The sequence below is a fragment of the Scleropages formosus genome, chromosome 19 (genome assembly GCF_900964775.1).
Source record: "Scleropages formosus chromosome 19, fSclFor1.1, whole genome shotgun sequence".
Lineage (NCBI taxonomy): Eukaryota > Metazoa > Chordata > Actinopteri > Osteoglossiformes > Osteoglossidae > Scleropages > Scleropages formosus.
This window is the reverse complement of record NC_041824.1, coordinates 20,202,792-20,226,116: the sequence shown is the minus strand read 5'-3', so window position 1 is coordinate 20,226,116 and position 23,325 is coordinate 20,202,792. Positions and strand designations below refer to the sequence as shown.

The window sequence follows — 23,325 nt, the reverse complement described above, 5'->3', positions numbered from 1 at the left end:
ATGCAGTGCAGAGCCTATCCCGGAATCACTGGGCACGATGCTGGGGAGGGGATACACCCTGAACAGGACGCCAGGCCATCAAAGTTAAATTCACTTATAAAAACTGCAAAATATATATTTCAAAAGTCCCAAGTTCCATAAATACTGTCAGCTGATGAAAAACACGATTGCTAGGTTTTGGGAAAAATAAAGAATCCTTTATATAAGATATTAGAACAGTTTTTCCCTCAGGCCATCGCTCTCATGAATAGTTATTAACACTCCCCTAGGTCTCCTGTCAGTGCAACTATTGCACTGAGTGCAATAATAACTTCTGTGAAATTCTGCCCTTCTTTGTGTAAACTACCTCAATTTCTTACGTGCAATATTCAATAGCCAATCACTTTTTTTAAATTTTACTTCTTATTTACATTTTTTTGTACTTACACTACCATTCATATGCTCGTGTTTGTATACTCTGTAAAATAAGTTATTTATTTATTCAGTAATTTCGTGTCAGCTGTTTGTCCGTAGGGGGGGTGCGCTGGTGCAGTGGGTTGGACCGGGTCCTGCTCTCCGGTGGGTCTGGGGTTGGAGTCCCGCTTGGGGTGCCTTGTGATGGACTGGCGTCCCATCCTGGGTGTGTCCCCTCCCCCTCCAGCCTTACGCCCTGAGTTACCGGGTTAGGCTCCGGTTCCCCGCGACCCTGTAGGGGACAAGCGGTTCAGAGAGTGTGTGTGTTTGTCCCTAAATACTATAACCACAGAAAATTCCTTACGCGCGTCAGCACACTTGGCCAATAAAACTCATTCTGATTCTGAAAAAAGAATCCAGCTTGAACCTCCGCCGAAAGACTCTGCCCCTCACATTGGCACTTTCCGGTTGTACTCTGATTTTACCAGATTCATTTTTGAAGTAGGGACGTGCGGGGGCGACGGTTTTGCATAGGTTAGGGTGTTTTGCATACGAAGAGGCTGCAGAAAAATTTCTTCTTTGAAAAAAAAAAAAGAAAAAAAGAAAAGAAGAAACCAACTTCGCATTACTAGCGATTACATATTTCATTTCAGTTCACGATAAACAAACATGTCTGTGGAAAAGCTTGTTGCGGACAACAAACAGCACGGACGGTGCGTTGGGATCGAGATTGTGAACAAGAGCGAGTTGCCTTTGGAGAGTCCTCAGTAAGTGCGTTTACCCTCTTTTTTACTCCTTTACTCTCTCTTCAACGAAAACATTACCGTTCCCGCTGCGCAGTGCCTACGCCCTAATGGAGGAAAAACTTCGCCTTTCTTTGTTTGTGTAGCGTGCAGCATCAATATCTAAGTACAGGGCGAGAACTCATGTCCTCTTAACTTAATATCCGCATCACTAGTGCATAAACAAATTAACAAACTTTAATGAACGATTTTTTTGTATGTGGAGTTTTTGTTTTCAAAGAATTCTCTTTTTTCCTGTATTAAACAATTTCTATTATTATTTAGCTGCTTTGCACATGACGTGATAATGTTAATAAGTAGGACATCACAATATATACTGAGAGTAAAGTAATCTTTCTCGAACTTTCTTGATGTGATGTGGACACGCCCCCGCGGTTACCCGTATGGAATGCATATTAGTGTATAGCGGTTCTTCGAGGATGGCGTTGAAAAGCACAGTGAAGTACTGAGTTATTCTTATAAAACATGCAAGTCTATCTAATAATAAACAACAACAACAACAACAACAACAACAACAATATAAAACAGAACACCCGAGCTACTTCTTCTTGTACTGATACCAAATAAACTGTTGGAAGAGTTGGTAGTGTCCTGGTTGGGGCTGTGGCGGCTGTCACTTCCACCCCTGGCTGTAGAAATCACGACTACAGGATGTCGTGGCTGGTTCCGGAAGGAAGCGGCTGACCCAAGTGCGGAGTGAAATTCGGGGAAATCCAAAAGACGTGGTCACAGGACAGGCAGTCGCTCTTCGAGGTGCAAACGTCGTTACAAGGACAATCCAGAAGGCAAGGTCGGTAAACAGGCAATAGGTCCATGATCATAAGGAGGTACAAAGACGAGAAATCAGGGGCAGGGGCACGCGACGGGAAGGGATCAGGGATCAGTCCAGCAAATGCTAGGCAGCCACAAACAACAAGGCTGAACAAGGTTCCACATCAGCTCCTCGTCTGACGCTGCCTTTTATGCCCCAGTCCGCACCGTGCACCAGGTGTTCCGCATTGGCTCGGCAGTGTGGGCCTTGACAAAGGCTTTTCTCCAAGGCAGTTTAATAATGTCAGGTAACTTACAATAATTTACCTGAATACACACACACACACACATTTTCTGAACCACTTGTCCCATACGGGGTCGCGGGGAACCGGAGCCTACCCGGCAACACAGGGCGTAAGGCTGGAGGGGGAGGGGACACACCCAGGACGGGACGCCAGTCCGTCGCAAGGCACCCCAAGCGGGACTCCAACCCCAGACCCACCGGAGAGCAGGACCCAGTCCAACCCACTGCGCCACTGCGCCCCCCTATTTTACCTGAATTTTAAAGAAAAAAATTAAATATCGCTGGAAATGCCATTTTCCATATCTATATCTAAATAACTAAATTATCCACTTACACAGCTCGCAAAGTTTGATGAAGCAATTTTTATGGTCAGTACATTGTTCAAGTGTGTTGCAGCAGGTGGGATTCAAACCTGGGTCCTCTGAGTCCAAAGGGTTACCCACTATGCTACTTCTTGCTATTTGTCCTTAACTGGTACATTAAGAATATTGTATATTTGAATGCATTTTTATCGTTGCTTGAGAAAGGTGTCAAGCTAAACAAAGAAAAATTGCAATCCTGCTTAAATCTCATAATCCATAAAAGATGGTTTTATTATAGTGTGTCAGTAGCAGCAATTCAACAGCTTTTACTTTCCTACTGCTCATTGTACAGCATTTATGATTATTATGTATTTTGTGCATTTCCAAGAACATTCTGCTTCAGTGGCTTTGTGAAAGTGCCCCCGGCCGCAGTGATTGACCCCCAAGAGACCGCCGTCTGCCTCTTCGCCAAGAACTTAGGCTTCCGCGGGTCCGTGGGGCTGCTGAGCTACAAGTTCGCCAACAAGCGCGTCTTCCTCCTCTTCTCCAACCCTTACGACTTTGTCACCTACAGCAATGAGTTTGCCCTGTTCATCGGAGACCACCAGCTGAGCACAGATAAGAAAATGTTTGATCAGATATACCGGAGCCATGTTGGCCCCGTGTCCTTTGCTAACCTGCGCAAAGATGGTGGATCTGTTTCTCTGAAGGCCGGCGGAATTGAGTTTTCTGCAACAATGTCCAACTTCACTGAGGCAATTATCAAGATGCAGGTCAAAGACTCCAGGAAATAACTGTTAAGCTCTGAGCATGTTTGGGACCGGGACCTAACAACCTTCAGGTAATTGGGTGTACCAAAAATATTAGCAATACAGACAAGCGTTACGAAGGTCTGATTTATGTACAACCCGTACTTACGAACCACCCCACCTGTAAAGCCTACTATATTAAAAATTTTGAGTTACATACAGTGATTCCTAATAACAAATGGGTGCTACTTTCAAAAAATTACATGTCTACAACGGTTTGTCGGCTCGTGGGTGCCTGAGCCCGAAGTATGACAAAGACTTCCTTCTTTTCAGTCGGACTGTCATGCCCACGACCTCGTCCCCAGCGTCCGCACCTGCCCGAAATCAGAGCAGCTGTGTATAAAGAAGCCACACCTGCACACCCTGGTTGTGGAATCTCATTTGAGAAACCGTCTCTCCAGCCCTCTCGAGTGAACCCAATACAACCTACCCGTCCTTCCAAGTCCCTTGGTCTCCTCAATCCCTTGTTGCCGCTCCTGACGTCCACGGCTCCTGACACTTGCATCGCCTCCTCGACTATGACATCGGATTCTTTGCAATACCTACGTTTGTGCATCGACCAACCCACGTCTTCTAGTATGATGTGGACCACATTGCTGTTAATGGAGTTTCGTGTGCGTTTCTATATTTGGCTTTAATTTTTCTGTTTTTACCCTCCTAACCATGGCACCAAAGCGTAAATATAATGCAAGTAAGGGTGATGCATCAAAGAAATGGAAAACGATCACGATTAAAACTAAAGTGGACATAATAAATCGGTTGGAAAAAGGTAAAAGGCAAATGAACATTGGAAAAGCGAAAATTAAAGTTTCTTTATACCCAAACACACACACAGTCTCTCTCTCCTCCTCCTCTCTCTGTTATATATACTGTAGTAGCATTTATTATCTCTTCCTATGTCTCTCTATTATAAGTACTGTAGTTACTTTTATTATTGTTATCGTTACCATTACATTATTACACTGTATTATTATTATTATTATTATTATTATGTTAAAGGGGCGGGGTGTGGCGGCACGGCAGGTTTGACTGGTGCCTCAGTCTGTGGCAGGTCTGGGGTTCGAGTTCTGTTTGGGGTGCGTGATGACTCCGTGTTTCTCCCTGTGTTTGCCTCCTCCAGCATGCAGAGGAAAGGCCTGGTACCCCACCTCTTTTCCCTCCTTGACTTGCCTTAAAACCACATGAGTGGTCGCTATAGGTCAGGTTTGACTCGGCACCTTGCATACATTATTATGTTAAAGATGTTTTAGTGTATCTGAAAGTGTTTCTTTAAAGTTTTTTATGCATAGAAAGGTAAATGATATATTATATACTAAGACAAACATTTGACTAACTGATGTCAGACACGAACCATACTTAACTGTTCTGACTTACGTAGAAATTCGACTTAAAGACAGACGTAGGAATGGAACTTGTTTGTAATCCAGGGACTTCCTGTAGTACACACAGATACGTTGTATATACAAATAATGGAGGGAGGTAAATTAAGCTTGCTTAAACACTGGTCTTTAATCTCCTTTGCAGCAACCTACACATCATGTAACTCATTTTTTACTGCTTGTTTCTGCCTGAAAATGTAAGAATTCTAGTTCTCATTAGACAAGTGTCAACAACAGACCTGAAGCTTAAATTCTGTAGCATTTTGTTTTTGCACTGCTTTTCTTGTCAATGCTTTTAATGAGACATTTTTACAATAAAGTTTTGCACTATCAAAGTGTCTTCATCTGAGCTGTTTCAGATGCAGTTGGCAGTGGGTGGCACGGTGGCACAGTAAGTGGCATTGCTGACTCACAGTGCCTGGGTGGTGCGAGAGAACGTGGGTTCCATCTCCACTCAGTCTGTGTGGAGTTTGTGTGTTCTCCCCGTGTCTTTGTGGGTTTCCTCCCACAGTCCAAAGACATGTTGTTCAGGTTCCCCCATAGTGTGTGAGTGACAGAGAGACAGAGAGTGTGTTCCACTGATGTAGGGATGAGTGACCCATTTTAAGTAGTGTATCTACCAGTGTAAGTCACTGTGGCGAATAAGGTATGTGGGCTGATAACACTACATAGAGTTCATTGGCAGTCACTTTGGAGAAAAGCATCTGCTAAATAAATGTATATGGAATGAGTAGGCTAAGTCAAAATACAGAAGATAATTTCTGGGAAAATTGAGTTGATAAGTTTAAGTTAAATAGCTTAAATTCCATTGAGCAGGGCATCATTAGAATGGCAACAGATGGCACAGTGGTTAGGGCTGTGGCCTAGCACTCAAAGGACCCAGTTGTGTATTCCTTCTTGTAGTACCCATGAGAAAATTCAAGTATCTACCCTGAATTGCTCCTGTGAAAATAACACTGCTGTATAAACTGGTAACACATGGTACTTGAAGTCGCTTTGGGTAAAGACGTCAGTCAAAAAATAAATACAACATTCAGAAAAATACATGGCACTGAAACATAAAGATGACTTAGCTAAACTGTATAATTACTACAGTACCAAAAATGTGTGTTGAGGTGTGCAGTTTATATACTTTTTACATGTACCTTACCGTCAACAGCACCACTGTGGAGAGAGTGAGCAGCTTAAAGTTCTTGGAAGTGCACACTCTTGAGGATCTCACCTGGTCTTCACATACGTCAGCCCTCACCAAAAGAGCCCAGCAGTGCCTTTATTTCCTATGCCAAGTCTCCCCCCCACCCATCCTCACTACCTTCTACAGAGGAACCATAGAGAGCATACCGACCAACTGCATCACAGCCTGGGATGGGAACTGCAAGGTTTCTGATCGCAAGTCCCTACAACACATAGTGAACATTGCAGGAAGGATCATCGGTACCCCCACCCCTCCACAGAGGACATGTACCATCTCTACCAAACATGATGCACCCGCAAAGCCCACAGCATCACAGCTGACCCCACCACTCCCACAGTCTCTTCGTCCCCCTGCCATCTGGAAGGAGATACCAAAGTATTTGGACCTCCTCCTCCAGACTGTACAACAGCTTCTTCCCTCAGGTCGTGAGAATCCTCAACAGCGTGAACCCCTGCCCTATCTGCACACCCGTCTCCCGACACAGCGGATTGTATTTTCCCGTACACATACAAGAAGTGTGCACTAGTCCTCAACAAAGCATATGTCACTTTGTACAAGGTGCATGCCACTTTAAGCAAGTAACACACTCAAACAGTTATTTAACTTATTATTGGTCCTGTTACTAGCTAGCTGTCTAGTGTCTCTAGTCCCCACTGTCCATTGTGTTTAGTTGTTCTAGTTTACAGTTAAATTATGTTCCATATAGCCTTTTTGGTACTTATATTTATATTTTATGTAAATCTACTTATAGTTTCAATTTGTACATTGTCTGTTTATATTGTATATTGTATATATTGTTGCCAGACTGTGGCCTGTGTACTGCACTGTCTTGTCTTGCTTCTGCGCTCATCTGTCATTTTTATCTTTTTACAGACTGCACTGTGTGTTTTATGAGGCATGGAGTTCCAAAGAGAAACAGAATTTCATTCTCCTGCTATGTGTAACTCCCCTATAGAGACAATGACTATAAAGTTGACTGTGACTTTGTATTTATGGAATGAGATATGCTTTGGAGTAGTTGCACAGCGTTTTGCAATGCTTTTCGGGAGTTGTAGTTGTATATTGAGCAGACTGCTGTTTAAAAAACTACATAAAAACTACATCAACGTCCAGCATGCAGTTCGACTGAAAGCGGTCCGTCACGTGACACCAATCTTTGAGAAGAAAAAAAAAAAGAGGGAAAGTCAAGCAATTTCCGCATCAACACAGTACGTGTGATATTTAATCCTGTCCAGGTAAGGACGGTATAAGTCACTCATTTGATATGTCATGCTCTGGCGATAATTTTTTTTTTTAAAAGCAAGTTAAGTGTTTAAAGACAGAACGTGTAGGAAAACAAGAACACATGATAACCGTTATTCGCATGATGCATGCAGCATCAGCATGGTATGTTATGTACCTGCGCGGCGTACCGTGGTGTGTTGAACAACATGGTCATTATCTTGGCGGCTCATTTATTTTAGGCGGAGCCAAGGCAAGGAAACAATGCAGAGGAACAGTAGGTTGAAGCGGGAGCTGCAGCTGCTGAGCACCGAGCCGCCGCCGGGGGTATCCTGTTGGCAGAGCGACGACAACACCGGGGAGCTGAAGGCGCGTGAGTGAAGCCAGTGAGAGATCATTCGATTCGGCCGGAGACCAACTGTCGTGTGTTACCAACGCCGTGGCGTGGTGGGCAAGCAGCACTGTCTGCAGGAGTTTTTACACGTTTTCCCAGTCAGGATGGCGGAGGATTGGCAAATGAATTTACATTAAGTAGTCTTTAATTTTTATTTTATTCAGTCTTGCGTTCGACTCGCACTGATTTGCATCCTCGTGTGTTAGGAATGTGTAGCGACACGCAGTATTTTTCTGTGAAGTTGTGGAAAAAAGAGAAACGATGCCATCGAGTGGAGAAAAGCTGTAATTGCAGTTGAGGCGTTTGTTCTTCGAAGGAACATTCATTCATTCATTCAGAGTCGTATCTTTCGTGGGGGGATTGTGAAGTAACTTTGCACGTATAGCAAGCTCACCTTTTGACTTTTGAGGGGTAACCTGGATACGTCTCAGATCATGTCTGTCAAATGTGCTTCAAATGCCACGGCGTTGGACTAATACAGTTAATGTTCTCGTCAGGGCAACTGTCATATGGGCTCCCTGTTTTAGTCCTGCTCCCGCTGCTCTTCTCTTGACAAATTAATACAGTAAGAATACCTCGCTTTTTAAATAACTCATCAGTGACCTGTTGTACATAACTGATACCTTTGGCAAAGGCATCAGTTAATTTAAAGACGGACTTACCTTGAATACTGAACGCTCATAAGAATTTGGACTTGCAAGCACATGTAGCTTGTACCTTAAAATCGGAATAGTGAGGTATCATGGTTCTTGTAAGCATAAATTTCATATTAAAATACCTTAGTGACATCAAACACCAAGGTGAGAAGTCCCCCCCCCCCCCCCCTCCCATTAATCTGGGGAATTTATGTTAAATTTATTCATTTAGCAGATGCTTTTCTCCATGGAAAATACAATTTGTGCATGAAATTTTTACTCAGTGAATCCTCCCAGCAGCCTAAGACATAAATTATAAGGACATAAGGAAAGCAAGTAGTTGCATAAAACTTTACCAGAATATCGCCGATTCCTGAATACCTTCCTAGTAGTTTTTTTTTTTTTTTTTTTTGGGCGATATATAAACATTTACGTTACTTTGCAGGAGTGGCTCTGCAAAGGATTGATCTGAGCCTGATCATGAACAATTACACCTTACATGAGCTTAAGAGATCATGGGCGAAGTGAGTCCGGATGATATGAGTTGTAAGGCCCTTTTTAATTGTGGAAAGAGATTAAGCAGTTCTGAGTGAGGGGGGAGGTTGTTCTGCCACACTAGAGCCAGAACCGAGAACTCTTGTGCTTTACCTTTCGTGCGTGGGACCACCAAGTGGGCAGATGTGGAAGAGTGTGGGGGTCTGGTTGGGGTGTAGTGGATGATGAAGTCTTGTACGTACCTGGGAGCAGTTCTATTGATGTATTTGTAGGCTGTAACTAGGGTCTGAAATTTGATCCGGGCAGCTATAGGAAACAAGTAGGGGAGATGCATGCAAACGCTTTGGCAAGTCAAACACAACTCGGGCAGCAGCGTTCTGTATCATCTGCAGAGGTTTGATGGCAGTAGCAGGAAGGCCAGACAAGAGAGGGTTGCAGTAGTCCAGGCGGGATGTCACCATGGCCTGGGCAAGTAGTTGGGCAGAGTCTGTTGTGAGGTAAAGACAGCTCCTGCAGATGTGATGCAGGATGTATCTGTAGGTTCGGGTTGTGGCTTCGATGTGTTGAGAGAAAGATAGACTTGAGTCAATCGTCACTCCCAGGCTCTTTGCCGAGGAGGTAGGCAAAATGAGTGAGTTGTCCAGTTTGATCGAGAGATAATGACAGGAAAAAAGGCCAGCTGGGAGGTGTAGGATCTCTGTTTTGGAGAGGTTGAGTTGTAGGCGGTGATCAGACATCCATGCAGAGATGTGTAACGGGCAGGCAGCAATGCGTACGGAAGTGGCTGATGCTCCAGGTGGAAGAGAGAAAGAGCCTGGCCATGTGCCTGTTTGAAAGCTTTCAGAAGTTTCCCGACCACCTATCTAGAGCATAAAACTATCAATTCTCACAACCATGACCTTGAAAGCAAATGCTTTTAAAGTTTTAAGCTAAGTTAAAAGGCAAAGGGAAGCTTTACTTATCAGTTTAAAATGTGCAGTGCGAAAATGCATAGAACTGATTTGAAAGGCAAAATCATTAGGAATTACTTTAACATTAAATCAGACATTTTATTGCAATGATACTTTGCAAATACCTTAGCAGCGAAGGGTTGTGAGCATTGCGTGTGATTACTGTAATTACACAATGAAAATTGGCTCATTCACTTGTTTTAATCAGTGTTTATTCCATGCATTACAGATTTTAAGTAATTTAGAATAAACATAACATCAAAATTACAACAAATGAATAAAAAAAACATTTCATTATTAATGAGAAAACATGGTTACTGTATTTGATATCTGTTAAAAAAAAAGCTACTTCTGGGTAATATTATGAAGTTTAATCCAGTGTTGTCAATTGTTTGACCTTTGTTTTGCAGAAATAGTGGGTGGTGTGGACACTCCTTATGAAGGTGGTGTGTTTACTCTTGAGATAACTATCCCGGAAAGGTAAGGAATACATACAGGGAATTTTTCCCATTTTAATGTTTTATTATTGTAAAGTGCTTCAGGTTTTGTTTGAAGTTAGATAAGATCATGTGCAGATGTTTTCATCGAAATGTGTATATGGAATAAAACTTGGAGGCATGTCCTGTTTACATGCTTGGTTTTTGTGGAATTTATAGCAGTTTTTCCTGATTTATTTTCTTAGGTATCCCTTTGAACCTCCAAAAATTCGGTTCCTCACACCGATCTATCACCCCAATATTGACAATGGTGGACGTATCTGTCTTGATGCTCTCAAATTACCACCAAAGGTATGAAAGTTCCCCTCCATGAAGAAAGTGTGTTGCTAACAGTGTTGGTCTTTCTGGTCTCATTGCATTGATGTAGCCTGTGCTTATTTTCAAATAAAACAATCTCTTGTATTTCTAGACTTTTTTTTTTTTTTGTCCCCTGCTCCGCTTACACAGTTCTTTCAGGAATTTGAACCTGCAGCAAAAAAGTACTAACATATGTTGAGGGCTGTTCGATTTAAAGTTCAGACCACAATTTTAAACTGTTTTACTGATTCTCACACTGAACTTTTGAGACATTTCTGTGTTTGAAAAATTGACAAACTAACGTCGCAGCTAATGTCACATTCTATTCATGGCCACAGGGAGCCTGGAGACCTTCCCTCAACATCTCCACTGTGCTTTCCTCCATCCAGCTGCTCATGGCTGAGCCTAATCCTGATGACCCTCTCATGGCAGACATTGTGAGTAGAATTTAATTAATTAAATCCTAGCCAAATTACACAACTGCATACACGTAATCTTCTAACATGGCTTAGGCTTGTCCTGCATGGAGTTTTTTTGCTGCTTACGTATTACTCTGACCCTGGCCTTAATCAGATATTTCACCTTGTTTTCTTATGCCTCTGTTAGTCTTCAGAATACAAATACAATAGGCATGTATTTCTGGAGAAGGCAAAGAGGTGGACTGAGAAACATGCCATGCAACAGACCAAGGTAAGCAATCAGTGCTTTCTTACTTAGTTTATAGTTCAGAATTTCATGCTTATGGATTATCTTTACAGCACCATGAAAAAAATATTTTTCCCCTTTTTGAATATTTCTTTTTGTAGCTGTACACAAGGAACAGAAGAGGGGATAATATAATACTGTTATTGTTCTTTTCTTTAATTTACAAGGTAAATGTTGCAACTGCACTCAAAACTAAATCAATTTAAGAAAGGGACAGCTAAAGTCAGTGGTTTGAATCATTGGGTAAATAGTTAGGCCTGATTTGAGCCAACCCTTACATCAAAGGTCTTGTTGGCAGATCAGGTTCTTGGAGGCACATTATTCTACACCCAAAATGTATTCTTGAAGACCTCTTGAAAAGAGTTGTTGAAAGAATGTTCTGTGAACTGATGAATAAAAGGTGGAACGTTTTTAATAGCACGTACCCTGTTAAGTCTGGTGCAAAACAAATATGGCATAGAAATATCCTCCTACCCATCTCCAACCAAGGTGTGATGGTCTTGGGATATTTTGCTATGTCAGAATTTGCCATCTTTCAAGGAGCCATGAATTCTGTTGCGTGTCAGAAAATTCTAAAGAAGGAATCAAAACAAGTCATCGTCAGAATGGCCAAATTAAAATACAAGTTGCAACTTACGGAATGACTTATGCAATTACCTGGTGTTGGCCACATCGAGATTTTTTGAAGGACCTAAAACATGCTAATCATGCTTGGAAAAAATATAGATGAGCTAAAGCAAATCTGCATGTGAGGATGGGTTAAAGTTCCTATACGACAATGTGAAACTCGAGTCTACAGCTAGAGGAAGCTTTTATTATTGCAGCTGAAAGTGCTGTAACTGCTATAAGAGGGCAGTTACTTTTACAGGCACTGGTATTTTGTGATGTATTATGGATATTATTATTTACATATATTAATTTAGGGGGCTGTGATGGCACGACGGGTTTGGCTGGTGCCCATTGTGTGGCGGGTGTGGGGTTCGAGCCCTGCTTGGGATGCCTTGCGCCAGACTGGCGTCCCGTGCTGGGTGTGTCCCCTCCCCCTTCGGCTTGTGCCCTGTGTTTCCGGGTTAGGCTCCTGCTTGCTGCGACCCCACTCGGGACAAGCAGTTGTTGACGTTGGTTGGTTATATTAATTTAGGAGGCACTTTTTTCCAAAGTAGACAAAAGTTCATTTGACAAAAAATATGGCTTTAGATTGAGACTATTGAAGCATGGCTTGTTTGTCTCAAACTACCATTTTTCCCAGTGCTCATCTCTAAAGTTACTGCTTATAGAATTCAGAGTTAGGACATACGTAAAAAGATGATCATGACAGATTGTGTAACTCAAATTTAGAGAGTAGTGCTGCTGTTTCACAGCACCTGCATGGTGTGAGGGGATATGGGTTTGATCCCCACTTAGTGTGGAGTTTGCATATTCTCCCTTTGTCTGTGTGGGTTTCCTCCCACAGTCCAAAAACATGCTTTTCAGGTTCACCCATAGTATGTGAGTGACAGAATGTGTTCCACTGATGTATGGATGAGTGACCCATTGCAAGTAGTGTATTTGTCAGTATCAGTCACCTTGGTGAATAAGGTATGTGGGTTGATAACAGTACATAGTTCATTGGAAATCACTTTGGAGAAAAGCGTCTGCTAAATAAATGTAAATTTACAGTATAAAGCTGTTCGGAGACTGGTGCGTCTGAGATCTTTTGAGATCCTTGAGGCTGAGATACATTCACCCTCAATTTATGGAGTGAGGGATCTCATTCCATCTTTTCAGGACCAAGCATGTATGTCCTTTCAGTTCTGGACCTCTTGTGCGGAGGTCCACCAAGTGGCCAGAGGTGGAGAAATGTACTGTTCCTACTTGAAGTGTAGGTTATGATCAGGTGCTGTAGCTACCGATCCTCTGACAGTCTTGTTTTTGCATCAGTTATAGGACGTATGCAGTAATGCAAAATATCCAATAATGCAGAAATTATGTGGGGGCAGGTACCTTGTTATGTCTGTCTGTAATAATATTTGCATCATAGTAATTTTTTACATTGGCCACTGTGGTTGCAAGCCTTCAAAAAAGAGCTCAGCAGCATCATGCAGTGTCAATCTTCAGACATTTAGTGTACCTTAGCTGCCAATATATTTTGACTTTAGATCTAAAATGCATACTAACTTCTGAATATTCAAATGGTCTGTAGGAGATGGGAGAAATGGATACAGAGAACAAGCGGACTAAATCGGCAGTGCTATCACACAAGAGGGAAGCACTAAGCTCAGAAGTGCAGAACTCAAAGAAGACATGCTTCTAGACTTCTCGTTTGGCCAGTTGTCTGGTGCTTGTATAAATGTTTTTTCTTAAATCACACTATTGATGTCTTATTGTTTTGAATTAAACTTCACTTTCCACCCAATGTATATGTGATTGACTTCTTTATACAGCAATTCCACTATTTTCACCATGTTGTAGAAAATGGCTGAGGTCTGGTTTGCAAATGTAATCGGGTTTGAATGTGTTCCTTTTTAACTTATAAACCAGGCAGCTGGATTGCTGCCACTTGTTTCATCAGAAACAAGAAGAAAAATTGGCAGTACTTAACTGTATTATATAGATCTTTTCAACACTGCTTAATTCATGGTTGCTTTTATTTAGCTGATGCTTTTCTTGAAAGCAGTTTAAGATATTTACAAATGATTTATCCATTTACACAACTATGCCATTTTTTACTGAAGCGGCTTAGGGTTAGTATAACAGGAGGTGGGATTTAAATCCAGGGCCTTGAAGTGTAGTTATAACCACTACACTACCTACTATAATGATGCCGCATTGAGTATCCTTTTAAAAACCCTTGAATGTTCGTAAGTTCAGATATTTTATTGAATAATGATTGAAATATGTGCAAAATAGTTGACATATAAAAATTAACAGTTTAAAATTACCACTAGGCTACTCATTCACTGTTTTACTGTTTCCAAGTAACTAATGTAGTTGTTTACCTCTGACCTTTACAAAATTATGTAGTAAACTTGTGAAGCTGACCACCATGTGGTGACATTTTTGATGCTTGCACTGTGTATGCAGCTCAGCAGCTCCACATGGTGGTCAGTCATAGAACTTATTGACTGCAAGTTTTCCTGGTAAACTTAAATTTATTCATTTATTTAGCAGGCGCTTTTCTCTTAAGTGGTGGACATCTCATAGAAAATAAAATTTGTGCATTACCTTAGGGGAAAGACATAGTTGCAGATGTTTTATTCTTAAAGTTAGTTTCTTTCCACTATATGCAACAATGCTCATCACATGAGTAGCTGCATAAAACTCAGAATACACAAATCCTGACCAGCTTCCTACAATTTTTTTTTTTTTTTTTTTTTTTTTGAGATGCGTAAACTTTTATGTACAATACAAGAGTAGGGGCTGTGTAAAAGCTTGCTACTTACTAGACTTCAATTCCTCTTATGTGATGGACTTTCCCTGGGTGTAGAAAGTGGATCGGTTTTAAATTCCCAAAGTTTTTTTTTTTTTAAATAAATGTATAGAGAATAACCAACAGTGAAATGATTGAAATGTTTTGTGATTTGAGGTACATTGATTAAAGTTAAAATGGAATGAGAGCAGATATAATCAGTCAAGTGGACTGGATATATATCCCTTTCCAAGAGCCTTGGATTAAAGAACTTTGGTGTTTAATTATGCAGGTAATTCTCAACTTAGTTTCATTTTGATGACCTTGTTCCAAGTCGACTGTCGTCATTTACAAATCTCCTTACATGCTATTATATAAACTAAACATATAAATAACCTGCCTGAATGCTATGTCATATTTACATTTACATTTATTTAGCAGATGCTTTTCTCCAAACTGACTTCAGCCCACTCCTTATTCACCAAGGTGACTTACACTGCTAGATATGCTATTTACAAAGGGACACACTCTCCCTGTCACTCACACATTATGGGTGAACCTGAACAGCATGCCTCTGGAGTGTGAAAGGAAACCAGAGCACATGGAGGAAACCCATGCAGATATGGGGAGAACATGGCAACTCTACACAGACTGAGTGTGGATTGAACCCACATCCTCTCACACCACCCAGGTGCTCTGAGACATCATATAATAGCACTTTATTTTTTTCATTAATTTCACACATTATCTGGGCTCATGTTAATAAAGAATAGTAATAAATACAGTAAAGCATTGTGTTTTCATGCTGCAGTGTTATTTTCACTTTCTAAATATTTTTTTTCTGCACCAAAAGAATGCTCACATTTTCACTTCCTATCTTTTTTTAAGTAAAAAGTAACTTGAATAGTTACAAACAAAACATTCTCTAAATAAAAGGCTTTTGTAAGTAAAAATAAATTTCTGATAGACACAATGACTGAGTGAAAAACATTGGTGCCTTTTTGCAGCGTGTCCAGCTGATGTTATGGTACAGCAAATGGAGCGGTCACCATTAGATGTTATCCAACTCAAAAATAATATATTTGATGGGAGAACCCTCGTAAATATGAGTCGCCATAAGTTGACTGTCTTTGCCCTGTTTACAGGATGGGTGTTTTAAAAATATTTTGTGTTATTGTCCCCTTTGAGCACATGTTTAATGTCCTCATCAGACTTTAACAAATTTTTTTCCCATTTTAAGTGACAGATAATCAAAATGTTTCTATACTTTCACTCAGAACCGCTTGTCCCTTACGGGGTCACAGGGAACCGGAGCCTACCCGGCAACACAGGGCGTAAGGCCAGAGGGGGAAGGGGACGCACCCAGGACGGGACGCCAGTCCATCACAAGGCACCCCAAGCGGGACTCGAACCCCAGACCCACCAGAGAGTAGGACTGCGGTCCAACCCACTGCGCCACCACACCCCTGTTTCTATACTTCATAAGCTTTATACTGTGAATATTGTAGTTTTAACCTATTATACTGCTGCAGTTTACACTGGAAACCTTAGTAAAACCACTGAAGATCCAATTTGGGAATTACATTAAACTGCATACATTTCAAGTATACTGGTTTAACAGGTGTGCTGCGTGCAATACGTGGTGTTGCTCATATTGTATAAGAAAGTGAATACCATCCCTGTTTCGCTGACATCAATTTTTGAGTGACTGGATGTACAGATTAGCTTTGCAGCTGTGGCCATGTGCATTGCTCTGGATGAAAATGTTTGCTGTGAGAATAAAGTGTAAATGTACACACTCTTCCAAATTCAAAGCAAAAGCAAGCAGTCCTTGTATTTTTTATCTTGTTCAGCATGTCAGAGGTGTTGAAGGAAAAAAAAATCTTTTGCTTTTGAAGTGTGACAAAAGCATACCCATCTATCCGCACTGGAGCAGATGTGTTGAGACAATACATAGAGGAGAATTTACCATCATTTGCGAGGCTTATTCTAGCTTTAAGGTCCTGATCTCCACGTGAACAGCTCAGGGTTTTACAGGTGTTAGTGATCCAGACATCCAACGTTTCACAGAAGTTTTTTTTTTCGTTTTTTTTTTTTTTTTTTTTATGAAGAAGAAAAATGGCATGCATGAACAATTGACTAAAAGTTAAAATAAAATAAAACTAATAATTTTATTTTATTATTATCATTGTTTACAAAAGTTTTAAAATATGTACATCCAAAATAGTAAATCTGTTTTTTTACATTTAAAAAAAAAAAACTTTATTTTCAGTATAAAATTATATATTTGTGTATTATGAAAACAAATAACATACTGGGATACAGTGGAATAACAGCATGCTAGTTGGGAGGTAGTTACACTGTATATAGAATTGCTAGCCTATTGTACAAAAATGAGAAAAAAAAACAATAAGGCTACTTTATACTCTTATACTCATTAGTGTTGGTTTGCTAAAATAGATTTTCAATCCCCTGATGTTTATATTTTAAAAGTCTACATAGAGCCTTTTTATTTTGAATACCTACAATTTAAGTGTGTAGTGTTTCAGACAGATCCGAAGAAGAATGCCGACTGAAAAGTAATATTTACTTGATTTTATGATGCATGTTAAAAAGAATTTCAGAGAAGGTTCCACTTTGGGCTAATTAACAATAAAACAACTAGAAACCAAAACCAAAATAGTGGTGTCTAGCCTGAGATTAGAACTAAGTACTATGGAGTGCTGCCTTTATTCTGCAATTTTTTCGAAGTCTTAGCAATTAGTATTTTCACAGAAAATAGTCTATTTGCAGCTGTGAAAAATCTGATAGTGTGTGTCTGACTCTGCATCATTGATTTTACACTTGCATTCAGCCATTCTGCTCTGCTCTAAGATCTTTAGTCTTTGTGTAAAGTACCTGAAATACCTGGAAATACCTTAGTTCTTCACTATGCACCAAGAGCAAAGCAACAAGTAAAGACTTGCCATCCCAGATGAAAGGAATCAAAGAACATTATAACACTTAAGAACAGGACATAACAGTTATGTGGGAATGGTTTCGTTCAAAGAGTAGCCTATTTTAGTATAATGCTGAAGTGTACCATTTATTGCCCTTGTTGTCTCAGTCAGCACTCTAGATGAAACCTGCACTATCAGCCAATAAAAGAAAATATATTTCTGGAGGGAAAATACTATTTAGGTTGTGACAGTTGCTTGTGGGATCAAATCAGGCAGTTCTTGAGGGATAAGTTCTCGAAACCGCATCTGTGTATGTTTGTTTTAAGAGGCCATTTGCAAGGTAACAAATATCACGCTGAACCACCTCTTTCAGTGGAAAAATGATATCGGCTTTGTTGTTGAAAGCAAAAGTTAGCCTATATATGCAATTTAATCAGCTTTAGAAAAAAGCATACAATGACAAGGTCTCTGTATAAAAAAATAAAATAAAATTATACACATTAAACCTAACAGCAAGATTGTCACCATACACTAGGAAGATGTCAACTTTCTCATTTGACAGGTTTTGTCTTTCTGTAGTCTGAACATTGATCTGTCGCTTACAGTTAAGACCTGTTTTGCAGTGTTTCTTACTGCGATGTCTATAGCCGCACCCTTTTCCCTCCACCAATCAGGCTTTAAGAATGAGATGAGAAGGAACCTGATTGATGGTCTCTTGGGGATGAGCTACCATTTCCGGTCCAGTCAGCGCCTGAAAGTTCCTTGTCCTTGTAACATGTCCTCTTGCCCTGGGGGCACCTGCTGTTGGCAGGGAATGAGAGGGACTGGAGAAGATGTTGGTGTGTAGTGCACAGGTTCCAGTGCTGGCAGGACAGTCCCCTCAAAGAGCATGTCCAAGTCAGGAAAAGACACCAGGGCCTGAGTGGAGTCATAGGAGCTCTTTTCTGTCTCCTCCGAGACGAAAAAGTCTAGGGTCTCTTCCTGGCCAGATCGTGACCTTCTCCAGAGCAGGCGGAGGTCTTCTTTGAAGTGTGGGTTGAAGAGGAGGTAGATTAGGGGGTTGAGGCTTGCCGGGAGAGGGAGCAGGACCAAGAGGACTGACTTGATGGCCTCCTCACTGATGTGGAAGAGGCTAAGCAGGGAAGAAAATGTGAGGAAGGCCACGGGGCAGTAGAGCAGGCAGTTGGTGAAGATAAGCCAAGCCACATGCTTGATCATAGCACAGTCCCAGATGCTGTCAAACTCTCCCTTGATCAGGTCCCAGTACAGTTTGATGTAAGTGCCAGTGATGACCAGGAAGCAGAGGGCATTCATCATGATCAGCGCCACCATGAAGCCCAAGGTGGAGGGATGACCATCTGGGAGCGGTGATGGGAGGCAGAGTGGGGAGGTGCCAAACTCCCCCACCCCGAAAAGTGGTAGGGCAGCCACTGTCATTGAGAGGGTCGTGCAGCAGAAAGCGGCTGCCCGGACACTGCTGATGGAGGGGGACTTGCCGTATGCTCGGACGCAGGACACTGAAACACTGCACTGCACAGCGGCCAGCGAGAGGAAGAGGACGGAGGCCTCCGAGGCAAAGATGGATAGAAAACCTGTAGCCTGGCAGCCTGGGCCACTTTCCCAACGTGCTCCAAACTGGGAAAAATGCCCAAAGGTGAGGGCATCCACTAAGGCAAGGGTGCCAGTGCACAAACCAGTCAGTAGGTTGGCCCCACCAATGGCCCCGATGACAAACTTGACTGGTGAAAGGTAGCTGGGTGAGGCAAACACGGTGACAATCAGGAGGCTGTTTCCCACCAGGGACACCAGAGCGATGGCCCACACACCCAGTCTAACCACCCAGCTGTCAATCATGTACTTGCAGGGCTTGAAAGGACCTGTAGGTGGTGATCAGAGAAGAGCTTAGGTAGAAGCTAAGCTATCACAAAGTGCTTTCTCATTTCAGATGAGGCTTTTATCCATCCGTGTATATAATATTATGACTTACCTGGAGTGGGCGTACACTGAATGCTTGCCTGCATTTTGGGGTCCTCAGCTTCCAGCTGGAACTCCTCCATGTCTAGATCATCTGGAAGAAAACCAAAGTTGTGCATGAACTGCTTAAAATGCCCATAGACACTTGGCACAGGAAGAGGAGGAAAGCGAATCTTGGCATTCACCCTCTCAGGCATATGGACTAATTTCACATAAGACAGCATTTGCATTTGACACAGAATACAGTTTGTGGTTTTCTTTAAACACAGAAATTCAATGTTATCTGAGATCATATCTCAGTGTTGTCTCTGAAGTAAGATTTGCCCATGCAATTGCGAAACTGATATGGTCCCACAAATATTTTTTTTTTGTAACAGGAGCTTTTCAATGCAACTTGTGTTGAGGACTTGGCATGATAATAGAACAGTAATACACACCGTAAATACATATTTTTGGCTAAGCTATACGTGACTGAGGCTTCTTCAAAATTTCCAAAAAAATTAACTTCCATGTTGCATTCCCTCATTATTCATCTGTTACAGAGACTAGCAGGACCCTGGAGAGAGAGCTGTGAGAGCCACTTGCATAGCTTGATTTTCTCTCCTTTACCTTAATTACCTTTTTACACTTGAGCCTTAATCAATAAGCCCATGTTTCAAGGTACTCTAAGGAAAAATATATGAACATTTCTCGAGTCACATATAATGAAATCCTGGGTAATCACCTACATACAGAGATTAAAAACCAAAGGAGAAAGTGAAATGAAGAATTCTCAGAATTAAAAATTTTTCGAGAAATTTGCAATGCCAAGTCCAGGGGTATAAATAATGATTTGTTTCCTTTTGCTAAGAGATGTAGTGTAACCTGTCAGCCTTGGAATGTGAGAAATAGATACTTATTAAATTAAATTCACCATTTTCTATGTGTTGCACATATAAATCTACTAGTTCATTGGATATCTTGCAAGACTGTCAACTATAGAGTGCACTGTTAACCACTTTTACTATTGTTTGTACATTCTTTATTTGGCTATCTTGTTCAACTGAAGGGTGAATTCAGACAGAAGTAATTATTATGGGGCAATTTGACTATAAAATGGAAGTAATTACTATTATATCGGCAATTTGGCCACATTTTTTAGATTTTAAGACAAACTTTTTTGCTTGTCAGGAGTCAATTACAAAAAGCAACATATTTTAACACAGCTGATCGCAGAGACAGGTATAGAACATGGTAATGGAATGAAGGGCCTCTTCTTGGTTTCTGGAGCCCATCTGTGGAGTCCAAAACCCTTGAATCACATGTGCTGTTTGTTTTCATTTTTCTTCTAACAGTCGTGGCTAATCCTGCCTGGAAATAATACACCGATCTGCAGCATCCGATTGGCTGGCCGGCAATATGAGCCCACGTTATGAATGTAGCGAAGTATGAAGAATGAGGCAGAAAGACTCAATGAGAGAGTCCTCAGGGCCTCAGGGTCACAATGTAGGCAGTTTGACACCAATGAAACTGTAAAGTGGAACAGCAGATATCACTTAGGAGCACAATCGTATTTATGAGGCACAAAGCCATTCTGGCCCTTCTGTACAATATCGGAACAAAGTTCTTCCCCCAAACAGGATCACACTTCTTCTGCCTTGCATTTTGCTGATCTAAGGCCCCCTAGCCAGAGATACATTATGCAGACCCTGCACCATGCACTGCACTTGTAGTAGAGTTCGGGTACTCAATTGATATCTTACAGGTAGCATCAGCATGGATGGGGAACAAGGCCACGGTCCTTTTGTGCAGTTCCTCTCCCTCGCTGTCCAGGCGGTCAGATTCCTGTAGGACTCCGGCTTTGTAGCTATTGCAGGCCCCATATACACAGCACTGGTAAGCGTATGGCATCTCCACCACCCTGCAGGAACATTATCAGTTTAGAGGTGTTACTGTAAGACAAAGCAATGATGCCATCGGCAATATTTTCTTGGAGTTTCGCTGTTTGCCATTGAGCAGATCCCACATTTTTGATTAGAAGGGATGTCTTCATGGGAAACGTCTACAGTTTGTGCATGATTGTCATTGTCTGGCAGGTGGGTTTGACCCAACAGAAGAGTTAATCAGCTCCTTTCCCCAACCAGCTCTTAAGTCTCCTTGTGTTGAGTCACAAGCAAAATTAATTATTAAAACCGGAACAGAAAATGTCAGCAGAGCTCCTGTACATTCGAGGCCATTGATAATCTTTGGATCACTGGAGAAATAAGGAGAAGCCAGAAGCAGACTATAAATGAACATTTAGTCCTTTGCTGAAGTGCAGTTTTGGATGCAACCAGCTTGATGCAAATTCTGTTTTGGACTGTAGCTACTATGACTTGAAAATTATCTTGTGAAAAGTACTATTATCTCATCTACCGTTTCAGGGGAACAATTGTTTTTTCTGTCTTGCCTCGTCTGGGCGGTGACCGTGCAACGCTCAAAAACCGCTCAAGAGCTGGAGTGCATCCATTGCCTTTGGGCATCATGGGGAATCACTCTGATGCCAAGATATTTATAGATGGCTGCTTTTTAAAGAAAACTGCCCAGAATAGCTTGATATAATCTGTTTTGCCTCCAAGGAAAGTGATGTCAAGACAAAACTCAGGTGTGAAAATTGAATGGCAACACAGAAGAAAAATAAGGTTACTGTTACCGGAGTACAATTCCACTTCTGAAAATGTCAGGTTATACTGCTATTTGCTATGCATAGATATCATTCAGTTTATAATCTTTCACAAGAGGCCAGTATGAGGACTAGTTCTGTTGGTGTAGTTCTAAATTTTTTTTTTTGTTTTTATCTTAGAATCTTCAGGCAAACAATTATTAAGGATGACACTATTGTGACATCTCTGAGGCTAAACCTTAATCTAAAGCCATGGTTTCTAACATTGGTTAGGCTGGAACATTGTATTTATGCTATTATGGGTAAGTCTTTCTTAATTATCTTCAACAATAGCATTACATAATTAAGAAATAGTAATACTTTAAAGTGTCCTTTGGTGTTGAGCTGAATGCAGAGCACAAATCAATCAAACCAAAAATACAATACTTGTGATTTCAAACATTACACACCTTATGTATTTAATCATTACATTAAAATTTGTTATTGATTAACTAATATGGATGATGTTCAGTACTGATTTATTTGGTTTTGCCTGAGAGAGAGAGAAAGAGAGAGTGTGTGTGTGAGTAATTAGATTTATGTAACGTATTTTGCTATGGCACACCTAAAAGTTTTTTTTTTAACAATACAAAATGAGTTTCACGGGACTGAAAAAGTCCTCAGCTAATGCATTTTGTTCATTATGCAATTAATTGATACTCAATCATACTAAATTATGGACTAAGTGAGGGGAAAAAGAACACATACTCTGTGCTCTGCCATGACCAGAGCTGAAAAGTGACGCGCCAGTCTCAGTCTGGATCTTGACTGTGGTTTAACTGCTAAGGCATACTCAGTTTAACTGACTGTAATGAATGGCTTTGAAGAAACAGTGTTGTGTGGAACATACCTTATCTTGGGGAAGTCCTCCTCTTTGAATGGGCTAGACAGACCCATGTTACCCCTCAGCTTAAGGTGGGTTAGGCTACCCAAGCCTTCCAGGGGAAAGGCTGTCAGCAGATTGTTAGTCAGATCACTGTAAATATAGACAGACAGACCCATGTTATTCATAAGCAATCTACCTGTGTGTAACACCTATGCTCATGGTACCAGTATAGACAGGTAACTTAATTATTTCGTGTTAAGGTCAGTTGTGATCGATTGACATCCTATGAGGCTTCTGCTGCTATAAATTTTCAGCACAAATTAATTGATTTATGTTGGTTTTATTTCAAATGCCAGCAGCACATTCTCAACGTGAAATTGTGTGTTATG

At 41.1% G+C, this 23,325-nt stretch overlaps 2 protein-coding genes across 2 annotated transcripts in view; one reads left to right on the top strand and one right to left on the bottom strand.

Annotated features, from left to right (window-relative positions):
• Positions 1 to 7,066: 7,066 nt before the first annotated feature.
• On the top strand, positions 7,067 to 13,517 carry ube2t (ubiquitin-conjugating enzyme E2T (putative)). Its single transcript, XM_018760362.2, has 7 exons — positions 7,067 to 7,170; positions 7,399 to 7,529; positions 10,041 to 10,110; positions 10,313 to 10,418; positions 10,763 to 10,861; positions 11,031 to 11,114; positions 13,312 to 13,517. Exons 2-7 carry the CDS (start codon positions 7,421 to 7,423, stop codon positions 13,420 to 13,422), a joined length of 579 nt encoding a protein of 192 aa, XP_018615878.1. The 5' UTR covers positions 7,067 to 7,170; positions 7,399 to 7,420; the 3' UTR covers positions 13,423 to 13,517.
• Positions 13,518 to 18,200: 4,683 nt separating this feature from the next.
• The window catches only part of lgr6 (leucine-rich repeat containing G protein-coupled receptor 6), an 85,377-nt gene continuing 80,252 nt past the window's right edge, over positions 18,201 to 23,325 (bottom strand). The window contains exons 15-18 of the mRNA XM_018760278.2: positions 22,961 to 23,086; positions 21,173 to 21,330; positions 19,444 to 19,524; positions 18,201 to 19,333 (exon numbers count right to left, since the gene is read on the bottom strand). Coding sequence (XP_018615794.2) covers positions 18,201 to 19,333; positions 19,444 to 19,524; positions 21,173 to 21,330; positions 22,961 to 23,086 — 1,498 coding nt within the window. The remainder of the gene's footprint in view (positions 19,334 to 19,443; positions 19,525 to 21,172; positions 21,331 to 22,960; positions 23,087 to 23,325) is intronic.